At 55.3% G+C, this 14,905-nt stretch overlaps 1 protein-coding gene across 3 annotated transcripts in view; it reads left to right on the top strand.

The window, feature by feature from the left end:
• Window positions 1-14,905, top strand: part of MLLT1 (MLLT1 super elongation complex subunit) — a 42,034-nt gene that overhangs the window by 16,033 nt on the left and 11,096 nt on the right. For all 3 annotated transcript variants that reach the window (XM_075545563.1, XM_075545546.1, XM_075545553.1), the window contains exon 4: window positions 13,089-13,232. In XM_075545563.1, the coding sequence (XP_075401678.1) occupies window positions 13,089-13,232 (144 nt within the window). The remainder of the gene's footprint in view (window positions 1-13,088; window positions 13,233-14,905) is intronic.

Here is a 14,905-nt window from a genome sequence, read left to right as displayed (position 1 = left end):
TGCCCTATGGCCTGCCCTACCCTCCTCTGCCTGGAGGTAACCCCTCGGTCTCGGTGTGTGTTACATATCTGCTGCCTCCAGACCCTGCCAGCTGGAATGCGGGACACTACCCAGTGTCTCTGTGTCTAGGCCAAAAGCTCATGGCTTCTGGAGTGACCTGGGGCCTCTGGCACCATAGGGCCCAACACCCCCTCCCAGCCTTTTGCCTGGTGGGCTGAATTACGTAGAGCCTGGGGGATCTCCCTCTTGGGAGTTGGATGGTGCTAGGTGTTTGGGGCAGGAAGACAACAACACCTTCTCAGGGGTCCTGGGGCCCGTGGGGTTGGGGCATTCTGAAGCCAAGGGTCTTGGGGTCCGTGGGGTTGGGGCACACCGTAGGCCTTAGATCTGGGACCTGCTGTTCCCACAGACAGAGTGCTGGTTTGGGTCTGTTCTCAGGACTGCAGTTTGGCAGCCTCCACGTTCTCCAGACCATTGCTCTTCAGATGGGAGTCCTGCGGCCCGGCGGTCAGCACCAGCAGGCAGAGGGCGGGGCCTGACTGGGGTGAACGTCTAGGTCCTGTGGACAGAGAACCTTCGGAGGGAGAGCATCACCGATGGGACCCTGCCAGGCTTGAGTGGGGCTCGGGCCTCTTCTGGACTGTGGCCCCGTGCGAGAGACCCAGTCCACCTCCTGCCCAGCCACCACCTGTCAGTCTGGTACGATGCGGAACAGGTTTCAGTGGAGCTTGTGCTCTAGGAGGAAAGGCCTGGCAGTCGGCTTCTGAGAACCCCATGACCACAGTTACCCAGCCCACTGCTGATTCTGGCATGGCACTGAGCTGGGCAGCCTTTTTCAGTCCCTTGGGAATAGGGTGCCCTGAGTCAGGCTGAATTAACAGCCACCAACAGGCCCCTGCTGGACGCAAACATCGAGGCTAGATGGAGCACAGGCCCCTTTTTCCCTCGTTGCCCCACATTCTCATCATTGCTCAGTTGGAGGGCCTGGGGACAGTCACTGACAGGCAGGCTCTGGAGTTACATAGCACAGGCAGCCAAGCAGGGGCCCCTTGACCCTGCAGCTGCATCACGTCAGCCCACCGTGGGCCTTCCTCCAGCAGAGCCCCAGGGTACAGGGTGGGCTCTGGAGGGACAGGCTGTGGTCCTGCACAGGTGACCCCCCCTGGACGCCTATGGGCTGATAGACTCTGGTGCAAGGACACGTGGCCAGACCCTCAGCCCGGCACCCTGGCTGTGAGCCCGGTCACTCAAGACGGGTACACTGCATCCCTGGGCACTGGGACACACGGGGTCCTTGAGTCTTTGTCTCCTGCCCCACCCCACCCTATTTTCTGAGGCCTGGCACACAGAGAAGCTGGAGGTACGGCTCACCCACAGTGCTCTGTTGCTCTCTCTGGTGGGTGCCCTCCCCAGGCCAGCACTGCACAGCTCTGCAGTCCCAGAGCATGCCCCCCAGGAGATTCACTCCCGTGTGTGCGGAGGAGCCTGGCAGAGCACGGGGGATTCCAACCAGTGCAGCTCCCAGTAATGTGCTCGCACGCAGACTCACCCACCACTCCATACCTGGAGTGCCCATGCAGGAGCTGCCCACAGGCCTGCTGCGGGGCTCGTGCACATCTGTGCTATGGCCACAGGAGAAGCCTGGCGGCCAGTGATTAAGCACTCAGCTACCAACCACTAGATTGGAGGCACAGAAACTCCTCCACCCCCCGCCCCCGGTGGCTCCCTGGCAGTCTACTGCTGAGATGATAACACCTCTAAGCCCATGGGGGGCACCGTGAGGCACCCGACAACCCACAACATACCCGATGACAGGGACGGTGTTGCCTTATGCGTTGTGTTCTGTCTGCGAGCACTGCCTCAATGCTGTTAGAAATGGTGTGAACCTCAGCTGGAAACAAAAGTCGGCTAATGGCAAAAGCAACTTTTCTGACTTAAAAACACTGATTTGGAGTGTTACCTGAGACACAGTGGTGGGTCTGCAGGCGACTTTTCTACCGTAAGTTGCACCGAGTTCTAGCCTTGACACCCCTGTAAGTTCTAGATCCCCAAACCCAGTGCCCCTGCCATTGAATTGGTTCCATTCACGTCGCTGCTGCTGCTAAGAGCTGAGTTGGTTCTGACTCAGAAGCACCGCAGAACAAAGCACCGCCTGGCCCTGCACGTCCTCACAGTTGTTCCTTTGAGCCCGGGTTGCAGCTTCTGTGTCAGTCTGTCTTGTCGAAGGTCTTCCTTCTTTTTTTGCCGCCCTTTTACCAAGCACGATGTCCCACTTTAGGAGTCTCTCCTGACAACATGTCCAAAATACATGAGACCAAGTCTCACCATCCTTGCCACTAAGGAGCATCCTGGGTCAGATGTGTCTGTGTGTTGGGCAGTCCGTGGTACTCTCAATATGGTTTGCTCACAGCATCATTCAAACGCAAAGGCAGACTCTCCTTCAGTATGCCTCACTGACTGCCTGCCCACCTTTCACAGGCACACGGGTGACTGAAAACACCAGGGCCTGGGTCAGACGCACCTTAGTCCTCAAAGTAACCTCCCTGCTTGTCAACGCTGTAAAAAGTCTTAGTGCAGGAGATATCCAGAACGCAGCTCATCTTTTGACCTCTGCTTCCATGAGCACTGATGGTGGATCAGGCAAGACAACATCCGTAACAGTTTCAGTCTTTTCTCCACTTATCGTGATTTGTCCACTTGTGAGGATTGGGGTCTTCTTGACACTGACTTGTAATCGATACTGAAGGCTGCAATCCTTGACCTTCATCAGCACCTGCTTCAAGTCCTCTTCACGTTCAGCAAGCAAGGCTGTGTGTCATCTGCATATTGTAGCTTGTTCTTAAGTCCTCCTCCAATCCTGATGCCACGTTCTTCTTCATATAATCCAGCTTCTCTGATGACTTACATACAGATAGAGTAAGTGTGGTGAGAGGATACAAGCCTGACACGCGCCATTCCTGGTTTTAAGTCATGTATGCTCTTCCCTCATTTTGTTCCACAACTGCCTCTTGCTCCATTACGGGTTCCTCCGCACGGTGCTCTCGGATTCCCGCTCTTCTCAAGGTTACCTGGAGTTTATGATCCACACAGTGCAATGATTTGCATAGCCAATAGAACACAGTAAGCATTTTTCTGATACTCTTTGCTTCCAGCTAAGGTCCATCTGATACCAACACTGATATCCCTTGTTCCATATCCTCTCGGAATTGGGCCTGAATCTCTGACAGCTCCCTGCCAGTGTCCTGCTGCCGCCGTTGTTGGATGAACTTCAACGAAATTTCGCTTGCACATGATATTCATGATATTGTTCAATAAGTTGAGCATTCTGTCGCATCACTCTTTGGAATGGGTACAAATATGGATTTCTTACAGTTGGTCAAGCAGCTGTCTTCCAAATTTGGGGGCGCAGATGAGTGAGTGGTTTCCAGTGCTCCATCAGCTTCATGGAGCATTTCGATGGGATTCCGTCAACTCCTGGAGCCTTGTGTTGCTGCTGCTTTCAGTGCAGCTTGAATGTCCTCCTTCAGACCATTGGCCCTTGCTCAGAAGAATTGGTGGGTTGCCGACTGGTTCTCTTTGGTACAGTGACTCTGTATTCTCTCCATCTTCATTTGATACTTCCTGCTTCATTGAGTATTTTGCCTTAGAATCTTTCAATATTGTAACTTGAGGCTTGAAATTTTTCTTGAGTTTTTCAATTTAAGATATGTTGGGCGTGTGCTACTTTTTAGGTTTTCTAACTCTAGGTCTTTGTACAAGCGGACTCAGCAACCTATAACCTTATATAGGGTTTCAAGGGGCTGTCGTTGTTAGGTACCACTGAGTCGGTTCCAACCCATAGTGACTTTATGCAAAAAACTGCCGGGTCCTGCACCATCCTCACAGCGGTTCCTATGCCAGTGGCCCAGGGTCGCAGCCCCTTTGTCAGTCCATCGCCTTGAGGGCCTTCCTCTTTTGTACTGCCCCTCCACTTTACTGAGTATGACGTCCTTCTCCAGGGACTGATCTCTGCTGACAGCACGTCCAAAGTCCGTCAGCCAGAGCCTCGCCATCCTTGCCTCCATGGAGTGCTCTGGGCTTACTCCTTCCCGCACAGATGGGTGTGTGCTGTCAGCAGTCCCTGGTGCTCTCAGTGTTCTTTGCCAGCACCAACATTCAGTCTCCTTATTTGGTGTCTAACCTTCGTGGGCATGTGAAGCCAGTGAAGATCTGCAGCCTGGGTCCCTTGCTCTTCAGTACTCTCAAGGTCTCATACAGCAGATGGACCTCTTCACTGCTGCGTCCATGAGCACTGGTTGTGGGTCTCAGCAAGACAAAAATCCTTGACAGCTTCTACCTTTCTTCATTTATCTTGATGTGTTCCGTGTTGGTCCAGTGGTGAGGATTTGGGTTTTTCTATTGAAGGCTAGTCCTTGATCTTCATCAGCAAGTGCTTCAAGTCCTCCTCACTTTCAGCACCCAAGGTCGTGTCATATGCATATTGAGGGTTGTTAATAAGTCTTCCTCCAACCCTGATGCCACATTCTTCATATGAGCCCGCTTCCTCTGGTTATTTTCTCAGCATACAGATGTACAGGGACAGACGGCCTCCTCTTTCTCCCTCAGAATGGCTAGTGGGTGTGAACCGCTGACCTTGCAGTTAGGACCCAATGCATAACCCACAGCACCACCAGTGCTCCTTAGCTTAGACAGGGTGAGTCGGATTTTGAAGTAGTGAGTAAAGGAGGGGGGCTCATAACTCACTGCCACTAAGTCAATACTGACTCATTGCGACCCTACAGGACAGGGTAGAACTGTCCATGTGAGTTTCCGAGACTGTAACTGTTCACAGTGGTAGAAAGCTCTGTTTCTCCTTCGGAGCGGCTGGTGGTTTCAAACTGCCAACCGTGTGGATCACAGCCCACCGTATAACCACTACGCCACCGAAGGGGCGTCATGTTGTTGTTAGGTCCCACTGAGTCAGTTCCGACTCAGAGGGACCTTCGGCTCAACAGAACAGGACACTGCATGTTCCTGCGCCATCCGCTCAGTCACCCCTAAGCCCGAACCATGTCAGCCCACCTCGTCCAGGGCCTCTCCTCTTCCAGCTGCTCTTCTGGTGTCCTTCTCCAGGGAGCATCCAGGTATGTGAGATGAAGTCTTTCCATCCTTGATTCCTTTTTTTTTTTTTTTTGTAGTTCCAATATTATTATTTAACATTTGAACATTTGGATTTTTAAAAATCATTTTATTGGGGGTTTGTACAGCTCTTACCACAATCCATCCATCCATCCGTCGTGTTGAGCACATTTGTACATTTGTTGCCATCATTTTCACTTTTTTCTACTTGAGTTCTTGGTATCAGCTCCTCCTTTTTACCTTCCCTCCCCTCCAATTCCTCCCTCATGAACCCTTGATAATTTATTAAAAAAATTTTTTCATGTCATACATTGACTGATGTCTCCTTTTACCCACTTTTTTGTTGTCCGTCCCCCTGGGAAGGGTTTATATGTAGATCATTGTGATAGGTTCCCCCCTTTCTCCTCCCACCTTCCCCTTCCCCTCTTGGTATTTCTACTTTCAATATTGGTCCTCGGGGGTTTATCTGTCCTGGAGTCCCTGTGTTTCTAGCTCTTATCTGTACCCTTGTACATGCTCTGGTCTAACTGGATATGTGAGGTAGAAGTGGGGTCATGATAGTGGGGATGGGGGGAGCATTAAAGAACTAGAGGAAAGTTGTTTGTTCCTCGGTGCTATACTGCACCCTGATTGGCTCGTTTCTTTCTTGTGACCCTCTGCCATCCTTGATTCTAAGGAGCATTCTGGTCTTAACTGCTTTCAATACAGATCAGTTTGTTCTTTTAAGAGTCCATGGTACTTTCAATATTCTTCTCCAGCACCACATTCAAATGCATCTATTCTTCTATGGTCTCCCTTATTCACTGACCAATCCTGACATGCATATCAGGCAATGGAGGATTTTATGGCTTCTGGGTAGTGCAGCAGATTTGCCTAATGCAGCATGTCTCCTGAGCTCTTGGCTGTTAACTTCCATGAACACTGATTTGTCTGACAACTTCAACCCCTTCTCCGTGTAGCTGTGTGATGGTGACCTGTTGGTGTGAAGATTTGGGCTGGAACCCACACTGAAGGCTGCAGTGCTTCAGCATAGTTTCCGCAGAGCTTCCAGACTAAGAACAGAAAACAAAGAAGGACTAGATCCCCCACTTTGGGGGAAGGAGCCCCTGAAAACCTTATATGTCATTTTGAAAGGGGGCGATCATGGATGGTAAGATTCCTGGCCAACACCCCTCCAGAGCAGCCACTCCTGTCTATACAGGCTTCAGCTTAGCTTCCAGATTCAGACAGACTAGGAAGAAAGGTTTGCTGCTTAATGTCTAAACATCAGCCTTTGTAAATCCCTGGGACCAAAGGGGTCTGATAGGGGCTTCATCCTGGAAAAGGCATTGCCTTCCACTGTGGGAGAGGCCGACTTGCAGCAGCCAATCACAACAAGGGACATGGCACCCACAGGTGGGCAGACATCTGTGTGTGAGCAATGTGGGTAGGGGACAGCTTAACCCACTGGCCACTAGGGGCCCAGGTAACTTCTTAGCCTCAGTTTCTCCATTTGTAATGTGGGCTTCGTAGTGGTGTCTGCCTGTGGTGGCCAGACAACTCAGAGGCAGCCCATGGTAAGTAAATTTTCTTGAAGTTGTTGTTAGTGTGAGGCGACCTAGCTCATTCCCTGGTCTCCCAGAAAACTGGCCCCCAGGCTGAGGAGGCCCCAAGAGGAGCGGCAGAAAGCTCCTCCCAAGATAATACAGAGAACATGGAAACTCTGCTTCTTCACGTTGATTGCCAGGCCTTTCTTCCACAGGGCCTCTGGTGGGCCCAAACTGAGCGTGTTCATCTAGAGATACTGCCCCCCACTTCCCCTCCCACCTTGGCCGCCCTTCCTCACCCCTCACTTCACTCTCCAAGGCCAGCAGTGGCCCTGGGCCATCGCAACCAGTGGTGGCTTCACATCTTAGCCCGACTGCTCAGCCTGCCCCTCACCCTGGCACCGAACCCCTTGACCCCTGAGCTGCCCTGGAGTTTTCTGTGAATGTGACATCTTTGTTTTAAGCCGTTTTTAATGGAACGTGCACACAGCCCTGCTCGCCCCGCTCCGCTGCTTCAACGCTCCCCTGGTCAGCCTCCCTGGCTGTTCCTGCCCCTTGACTCGTGTCCCCAGCCACCTTCTTGTAGCTGCCTCAGAGCAGCTGTCCTTGGGGACACACGGTGACCCTGTGAATGAGCCTGGTGCTCCAGGGTGGCTATGGGGGGGATGCTAAAGCAACCCTCCCCCCAATGTAGCTGGTGCCTCATCATGCTGGGGGCTGGGCTTATTGTCCTTCCAGGTCCGGGATACCATGCTGTGCACCCTTCCCAACCCCCTGCCAGTTTGCTGGTCCTCAGCCCACCTTGGGGGCCAGGTCCCACTTGAGTTGGGCATGGCAGCACCTGCCACTGGCCTTTTGATTACAGCCATTCTAGCGGGAGTCCTGTGCCCTGCACTGCTGTCAAGCCAGATGTTTGGAACCACCGATCCCTCCAGGAAAGAAAGTTGAGGCTTTCTGCTCCGAGAAAGATCTATCCAGCAGCCCTGATGGCATAGTAGGCTACGTTGAGCTGCTAACTATAGGCTTAGCAGTTCAAATCCCCCAGCTGCTATGCAGGAGAAAGGCGAGGGTCAGAAACCCCAAGGAGCAGTTCTGCTTTGTCCTCTAAGGTTGGACGGACTCCACAGCCGAGAGTCGAGTTCTGAGTAGGTGCCAGGAATCCCCAGGGCATGGAAGTTCTGAGTTCACTGCCTGGCCATCGACCTGTGAAAACACCAGCCCCAGAGAACCCAGGGCAGAGCTCTCACCTGACCCGGAAGCTGATGGCTAGACGAGAGGGGTGGTTTCAGTTTTGGACTGGGGTGGAAATGTGGTGGCAGAGCATAGCTCTTCACAGTGGTTCCCTGGGCTGGGGCTGTGAGACCAGCGTGTCCGACAGCAGCGTCTCCCTGAGGGCACAGCGCTCAGCTGCCAGTTGGCACGTTGTGGGGAGCGCATCGTTGGGTCAGCTTTGTGACCAACCACTGTCACCTGGAGCCTCAAAAGGACATTGCAACTGCCACCAAATCGAGCCCTGGCTCACGAAGGACCCTGGGTGCCTTTGACCTGGAGCTGAGGGCATTATCAGAAAGGGTGTGCACTTTGAAGTCCGCCCCAGTGGCACTGGCCTTAGCAAAGCCTGGGGCCTTCCACCGTGTCTGAGACCGGTCCTGTCTGATCTGCGCCTGTGCAGGAGCAGCAGCTCCGGCACCCAGCCCAAGTTCCTCCCACCCTCAGCCCCTTCCCAGTGAGTACATAACCACCGAGAGAGCACAGCAAGATATCTTCCTTCCTCAGCCTGTCTCCTGCTCCTCTACCTGCCCTTCAGCTTGTCAAAAACACACAGAGAGCGGAGCCCAGGCTATCCTTTAAGGATGACCCCCTCCCAAGGGGTCACCATGTCTTCACGCTCATTTCATTCCATGTACACTCTCACAGCACCCTCAGGTTCAGGGGGTGGGCAGCCCCAGCGGCAATGAGGCAAGCTGGCTACTGGGACAGTTGGCTGAGATCGCCAAGGAGCCAGACAGAGGGGCCATTGTGTGGGGAGACCCAGAGAAAGGTCGGAGGCCTCCAAGTTTTGACAAGCCTGTGTGGTCGGATGCTGTGCATGTCCCCATGGCTGTGTTTCCTGGAGGGTCTGCCCCAGCGGGCAGGATGTGCCTAGAGAGAGGAAGCGGCCTGGTGGAGGCCCCCAGCATGTCCTGGTCTAGCCTCTTTTCAGATGTCTGTCCTGAGGAGAAGCCCTGGAGGAGGGCCAGCACCTGTGATGACTGCCAACCACCTCGGGGTATCCGGAAGAAAGGCCTGGCGGTCTGTTCTGTAAAGGCAGCGCTGGTGCCATTGAGTTGATGCCAACTCCGCCACCTACAGGACAGCAGAGCTGCCCCACAGGGCACCCAGGCCTTTCTGCTGCTGCGCTGCCACGAGACCTCAAGTAGCTGTGCTGCAAGCCAGCCAGTGCTTGCGCAGGGCTGCCAGGCTCCTTCCCATGGTGATCCAGCCCAGGGGCCCCTCGGAGCCACCGGGAGCCGGAGTCGCTCCAGGGCAGCAGGTTTGGGGCTGTAAGAGAAGATGGATGTGTGGAGCGGTGCAGATGGCACTGGAGCAGCCCAGAGTCAGGGGAGGACCCAGAAGACAGTATTTGGGGATGTTAGTAGGGCAGAGTCTCAGTTGGGCTCACCTGCCCATCACATGAGGGCCTGTGGGAGGGGGTCCCTGGTGCCCCATCTCAGGTGGGAGTGGTTGTGGAGTTGGGGGATCCCTGCAGCCAGCAACTCATGCGGGAGTGGTTGTGGGTGTATGGGAGGTCCCTGGAGTCCCCCATCTTGGGTGAGAATGGCTGTCCCTGCTCTGTTTGTGTCACCTCAGAGCCACCCTGTGAGGTGGGGCAGCAGATGCAGGTGGTTCTCCGCCCTGCCCCTTGCATTGGACTGCCGGCTGCCTCTCAGGCTCCAGGTGTCATTGTTCACTGCTGTGCTAGGCGCCTTTCAGTGGGAACGAAGGTGGCGGCAGCTCTCGCAGCTGCTTTGGTAGATGGGGGTAATCAGGAGGTCACAAAAACAAACCAATCCACTGCTGTCAGGTCGGCTCCAGCTCAGTGTCAGAGGCTGTCAGCCTTAGCGGAAGCCACTGCCTGGCCCGTCTTCCTCTCCGGAGCCCAGAAAACAGGTGAACCTCAGGTGCCCCTTGGGGCTGTGAGAGCAGAGACTCACCCTGAGCACCTCTTTTGAGGCTGTAAAAAGGCGCAGCCATGGCGGGGCAGGGAGCACGGGGTCTCCAAGGGGCCCCAGGCAGAGAGAGAGACATTTGCCTGGTGGCTGAGGGGAGCCCTGTGGGCCCAGGAGAGCATCTCTAGCTCCCAGGAGAGCACCAGGCTCCTGGGTGGTCAGAGCTGGGATGGGAGCCACTTCTTACATGTCACCCTTCAAGGATGCAGAGTGTGGAGTTCATCCACAGAAGTGACAGCCCCGCCCTGCCACTGCCTTCCACGTTGTCAGCCTCATCGCCTGGGCCCCAAGTGTCTCATGGCCAAGCTGTGCTCCCCAGGGCTTTCACTGGCTGGTGCTGATTGCCAGGCCTTTCTTCCAAGGCACCTTAGGGTGAGCTCAAAACTCCAGCCTTTGATTCAGCAGCTGCTCTTGTTAACTGTTTGTGTAGGACACCCCAGGACTGCCAGTGGGGCTCAGCTGCGGGCATCAGAACTGGGCATCTCCCAGGGTTTCACGTGGGGCCCAGGGCCTGAGTGCACAAGGCAGGGGGTCTGGCAGGGGCACCTGCAGACCTCTAGTTGTCCAGGAATAAGTCTGGGTCCTTCAGGGCCAGTGACAGGATGGAGGCCAGGGACCTGGTGTCAGGTGTGGAGTTTTGTCCCCTTGATGGCTTCCCGCCCGTGGGGACAGCCACAGGGCACTGGCAGCCTAGCAGGCTGCCTGCCTGCCTGCCTGCCCACAACCCTCAAATGAGCACAGGGTGGCCCAGGCCCTGGCACCAGTTTGGCCAGTTCCCTGTATCTTCCTGGTCTGAAGCTAGAGAGACGCTGGCCCAAGGCCAGCAGGCCGGGTGACTCAGGGTAGCTCTCGGGCGTCAGTGATGGTGCTTCTGGGCTGGACTCCACGTTGTCACTGGGGGCCTGTGGTCGCTTCACAGTCCTGTGAGTGCTGGCCTGCCCACCCCTGGGGTCTCTGAGGAAATGAAGGCAACGTCTCCAGGGGGCTGTAGCGCTGTGAGTGTGTGTGTGTGTGGAGGCGGCGGGGGTGGGGTGGGGAGAGGCCTCTCTAAGGCATGCTGGCCTTGGACAGATGCCTCTGCTTCTGCCGGCCCAGCGTCGTCCTCTGTGAAACAGGATCGTGCCAGCTGGGGTTGCTGTGGGGCTGAAAACCCTGATTCTGGAAAGGGCTGTGTGTGTGAATGGCCGAGGGCCAGATGTGCCCTTCACCCTGGTCCAGAAAGGGCTTGAGACTCCTGACACATGGACTCTCTGAGGCCCACTCGGGCAAGTCCCTTGTCAGATAGAATTACAAAAGTTGTCTCCTTTCTTTCTTTTATTTTTGCATGTTGATGTATTTTGGATTGCCTCTTTTACCTTTTTTGTTGTTTGTTCTGAACACAGCAACCACAAACCCTTGATTTTGGTGTAATCAGCTTGCCAGTATTTCCGTTTGTCACTTAATGTTCTTGGTGCCGTATCTAAGAGAGAATGCCAGCGACAAGGCTGTGCAGGTCTGTGCCTTTGGGGTGTTCCAGCTCTGACATGTAGGTTCATCTCTGAGTGTGTAATAAGGAAGGAGCCCTGGTGGTGTGGTGGGCACGCACTGAGCTGTTAACTCCAAGGTCAGCGGTTCAAACCCACCAGGCTACTGGGTGGGAGAAAGATGAGGCTGTCTGCTCCTGTATGGAGTTACAGTCTGAGAAATCCACAGAGGCAATTCTGCCCTGCCTCGAGGGTCGCTGTGAGTGGGAATCCACTCTGGCAAAGAGTTTTTGTTCTGGGTGGCATGAGTGGGTGTCCCCTAGGTGGCACAATTGGTTACTCCTTAAAAGGTTGGCCATTCCAACCCACTCAGAGGTGCTTTGGAAGACCGACCTGGTGATCCGCTGTGGAAGGCCATAGCCTGGAAAGCCCTGTGGGGCCGTAGCCCACTGGCTGCTGGTTCGATGCTAAGGGAGGCTGCCTAGTTCCATGCTGGGCCTGCAGTTGTCCACCCAGGCCCAGTCCTGTGTAATGAAGACTCATCTCTCCCCACCCAGTGGTTTGGAGACCCTGGTTCAAAACAAGCTCAAACCAAACGCCATGCAGAGTCAGTCCCAATTCGCAGTGTCCCTACAGGACAGGGGAAACTGCCCTGTAAGTTCCCAGACTGTCACTTAGTCTCATCTTTTTCCTGAGGGGCGACTGGTGGTTTTGAACTGCAGGCTATGGCACCAGGTCTCCTGGGTGGGGCACACTTGGCCATGACTATGGCCATGGTTTTGGGGTGTCGGAAGCAACATGGGCCCTGTTCCTGAAGGACCCTCGCCACCGTGTCTCTCTCATGGAGTTGCTGGGTGCTTCCAACACCAGCCTTCCTGGAGCCCAGTGCTTAGCTGAGGTGCCACCAGGGCCAGCCCTGTCAGTATTCCTCACCCTTGTTTGCATTAAAGCTTCTTCTCACCCTGTGGCCCATCTCCTGGCTCCCTGCCCCAGATGCTGGGGCCCGGGATTCCGGAACTGGGCGGGGAGCTGGTGAAGAAAGAGGGGTGTGGCCACCAAGTTTCCACAGTGTTGTTTGTCCGGCACCCCAGGCCCTCCTGGCCTAGCCGGTTCACCCAATGCCCCTGTCCCCGTTCCACTCTCCTGAAACTGTCACTAAGAGACAAGTGTCCCCAATCCCTCCGAGCGCCCCAGTGTGTCCTGGGGTGGGGTACAGAAATGGAGAGGCCTGACCATGAGCCTCGGGTTCAGAGCAATGCTGAATGAGCCCGCTGTGCTCAGAACACCCCCAGCCATCCGGTGGGGGGGGCCTTCCAGTGACAGGCTGGGGGCAGAGGTGGGGGGGGGGCTCTGAGCTTTGATTTCTCTACTGGTGGGTGGGCAGGGGCCCTGTGGCTGGGCAGCCTTGATGAACCCTGCCACCCCAGGAGCTGTCAGAGGGAAAGACCCAGGGATCCCTTACCTGTTGGTGTTGAGTGCTCTCAGCTCAACAGCTGCTATTCTCCGAGGGGCAGAGCAGACTGCCGCAGAGAGGCTCTGAGATCACAGGCTTGTCCTCCTGGAGCCACTGGTGGCTTCAAACTGCCGACCTTTGGGTTAGCAGCCCAGTAATTTATAGCTGTGCCGCCTGGGCCCCTTGCCCAGCCCCCCGGCCTATAGGCACCGATCAAAGAGTGTTCAATGGGAGAAGCAGGGGAGAGAAGGCAGGGTGGGGAGTGGGCTGCCCTCTGTGTCAGGCCCGGCTCCCTGACTTCCTGTTCACTTTGTTGAAGGAGGAGCCCAGGAAGGTGTGCTTCACCTATGACCTGTTCCTGAACCTGGAGGGTAACCCGCCTGTGAACCACCTGCGCTGTGAGAAGCTGACCTTCAACAACCCCACCTACGAGTTCCGATGCAAGCTCCTGAGGGCAGGCGGGGTGAGTGCACTGTGATGGGCAGAAGCCGCTGGGCTGGGAGAGGCCCTGGGTGCTGTGGCCCTGAGGCAGAGGAACTGTGGGGCCGTTGGGGGGCTCTCCAAGGGTCTGGCCAGGCCGAGAGGACCCAGGGCATTCCCGGCTGCTCTGGGCGGTGGCCACAGGGATGAGTGGCTGGCTGCTTCCTGCTTGGCCGTGGTTAATGAGCATCTTCCTCCATTGAGGGGCTGGCAGGAATGGGCACTGGGCCAGTCTGTCCGCGTGGCTGGCACTGGAGCTGGCTTGAAACCGGCCTGGCAAGGCTGCCGCCAGCGCCATCCCACCCAGGATCTCAGTGGCTGCTTCGTGAGGCTCTGCCCTGGGGTCTGTGCGTGGAGGTCACCCCCCTTCACAAGCGGGGCCTTGCGTGAGTTGTGTGGCAGGGATTCCTGAGTGGGCCCTGGGGTTCGTTCAGAGTGACTGTGGGAGTGAGTGAGGGGAGGGTGTGGTGTGCTGGCTGGCAGAGGCAGGCGGAGGAGGAGGAGGTGGGGTGCTTAGCTGTGGAACTGGACTGTTTGTGGGGAGGCGGTGCCGGCTGTGGTTGGTCACAGGAGATCCAGACGTCACCTCTGAGGGACCCTAAGTCACTAGACCTTTGCACACACTGGATCTGAATGTGCATGAATATATGCTTGAGGGAGTCTGTCATTGTGTTGTGTATGCGCGAATGTATGTGTATGTCTGTGTGTCTGAGGGGGCTTCGGGAAGTTTGTAGAAAAATTCACTACCTTTTACTCAAAGTTTCTTTGAACTTTTTGAAGCCCCCTCACGCGTGTGACAGTGTAAATGTGTACTTGTGTTCATGGTTGTCGATGAGTTTGCAAGTATATGACCATGTGGTTGCATGACTGTGTATTGTATATATGTATGAGTGTGTTAGTGTATGTGTGTGCATACATGAGCTTGTGTGTGTGTTGTATATGTATGTGAGTTTGTGACTCTGAGTTTGCATGTATACCTGTTGGTGTGTATGAGTGTGCATACATGTGAGCATATGTGAGTGTGCATTTGTGTGATTGTAGTGGCTGCAATGCTGACTGATGGAGGGCATCTGATCGCTCCTTCAGTTGCCTCGTCCGCATGGTCATGGAGAAACGTTTACTTGCATTAAAGTGTCGTGGGTCCGTTACGGGGCTGTGGCTGATCCTGCGGGTCCTGTGATGGCTGTGAGATTCATGTTGGGTGCTGGCTGGCAAGGGGGACACAGGAGCCCCTGCCCAAGGTTCCTGCAGACCCGGCGGGGCTCCGAAGGCCCTCCTGGTTCTGCCTGCCCTCCTGCTCACTCACTGTGTGTTTGACACAAGGTGTTTGGGGTGTTTCCGGAAGACTTCGGGTCAGCTTTCTCTAGGAACCCTCGGCTAGTGTCTCCAGGTGAACCTGGTGCAGACAGCGAGGGCAGGGGACAGGCTTCCTGTGTGAAGGGGCCTCCATTGAGCTGCGTGCCTTCTAGACTGTTCTGGGCGTGGGAGAAGCCAGCGAGCCTTAGAGGTTGAGGCTTGGGGATGGGGTGGGGGTGTCTGTGTCCCTTGGGGCCCCAGAGACCCAGGGTGGATGCGATGTGCTCCCTCTAGGCCTCACGAGCTGTTGGGTGAGTCTGAGTTCTCGACTTTCGTGTGAGGCAGCAGGCATGCCCTAGA

This window comes from Tenrec ecaudatus, chromosome 1 (assembly GCF_050624435.1).
Source record: "Tenrec ecaudatus isolate mTenEca1 chromosome 1, mTenEca1.hap1, whole genome shotgun sequence".
Lineage (NCBI taxonomy): Eukaryota > Metazoa > Chordata > Mammalia > Afrosoricida > Tenrecidae > Tenrec > Tenrec ecaudatus.
The sequence above is the reverse complement of the archived record's forward strand: the minus strand, read 5'-3'. Positions and strand labels throughout refer to the sequence as shown.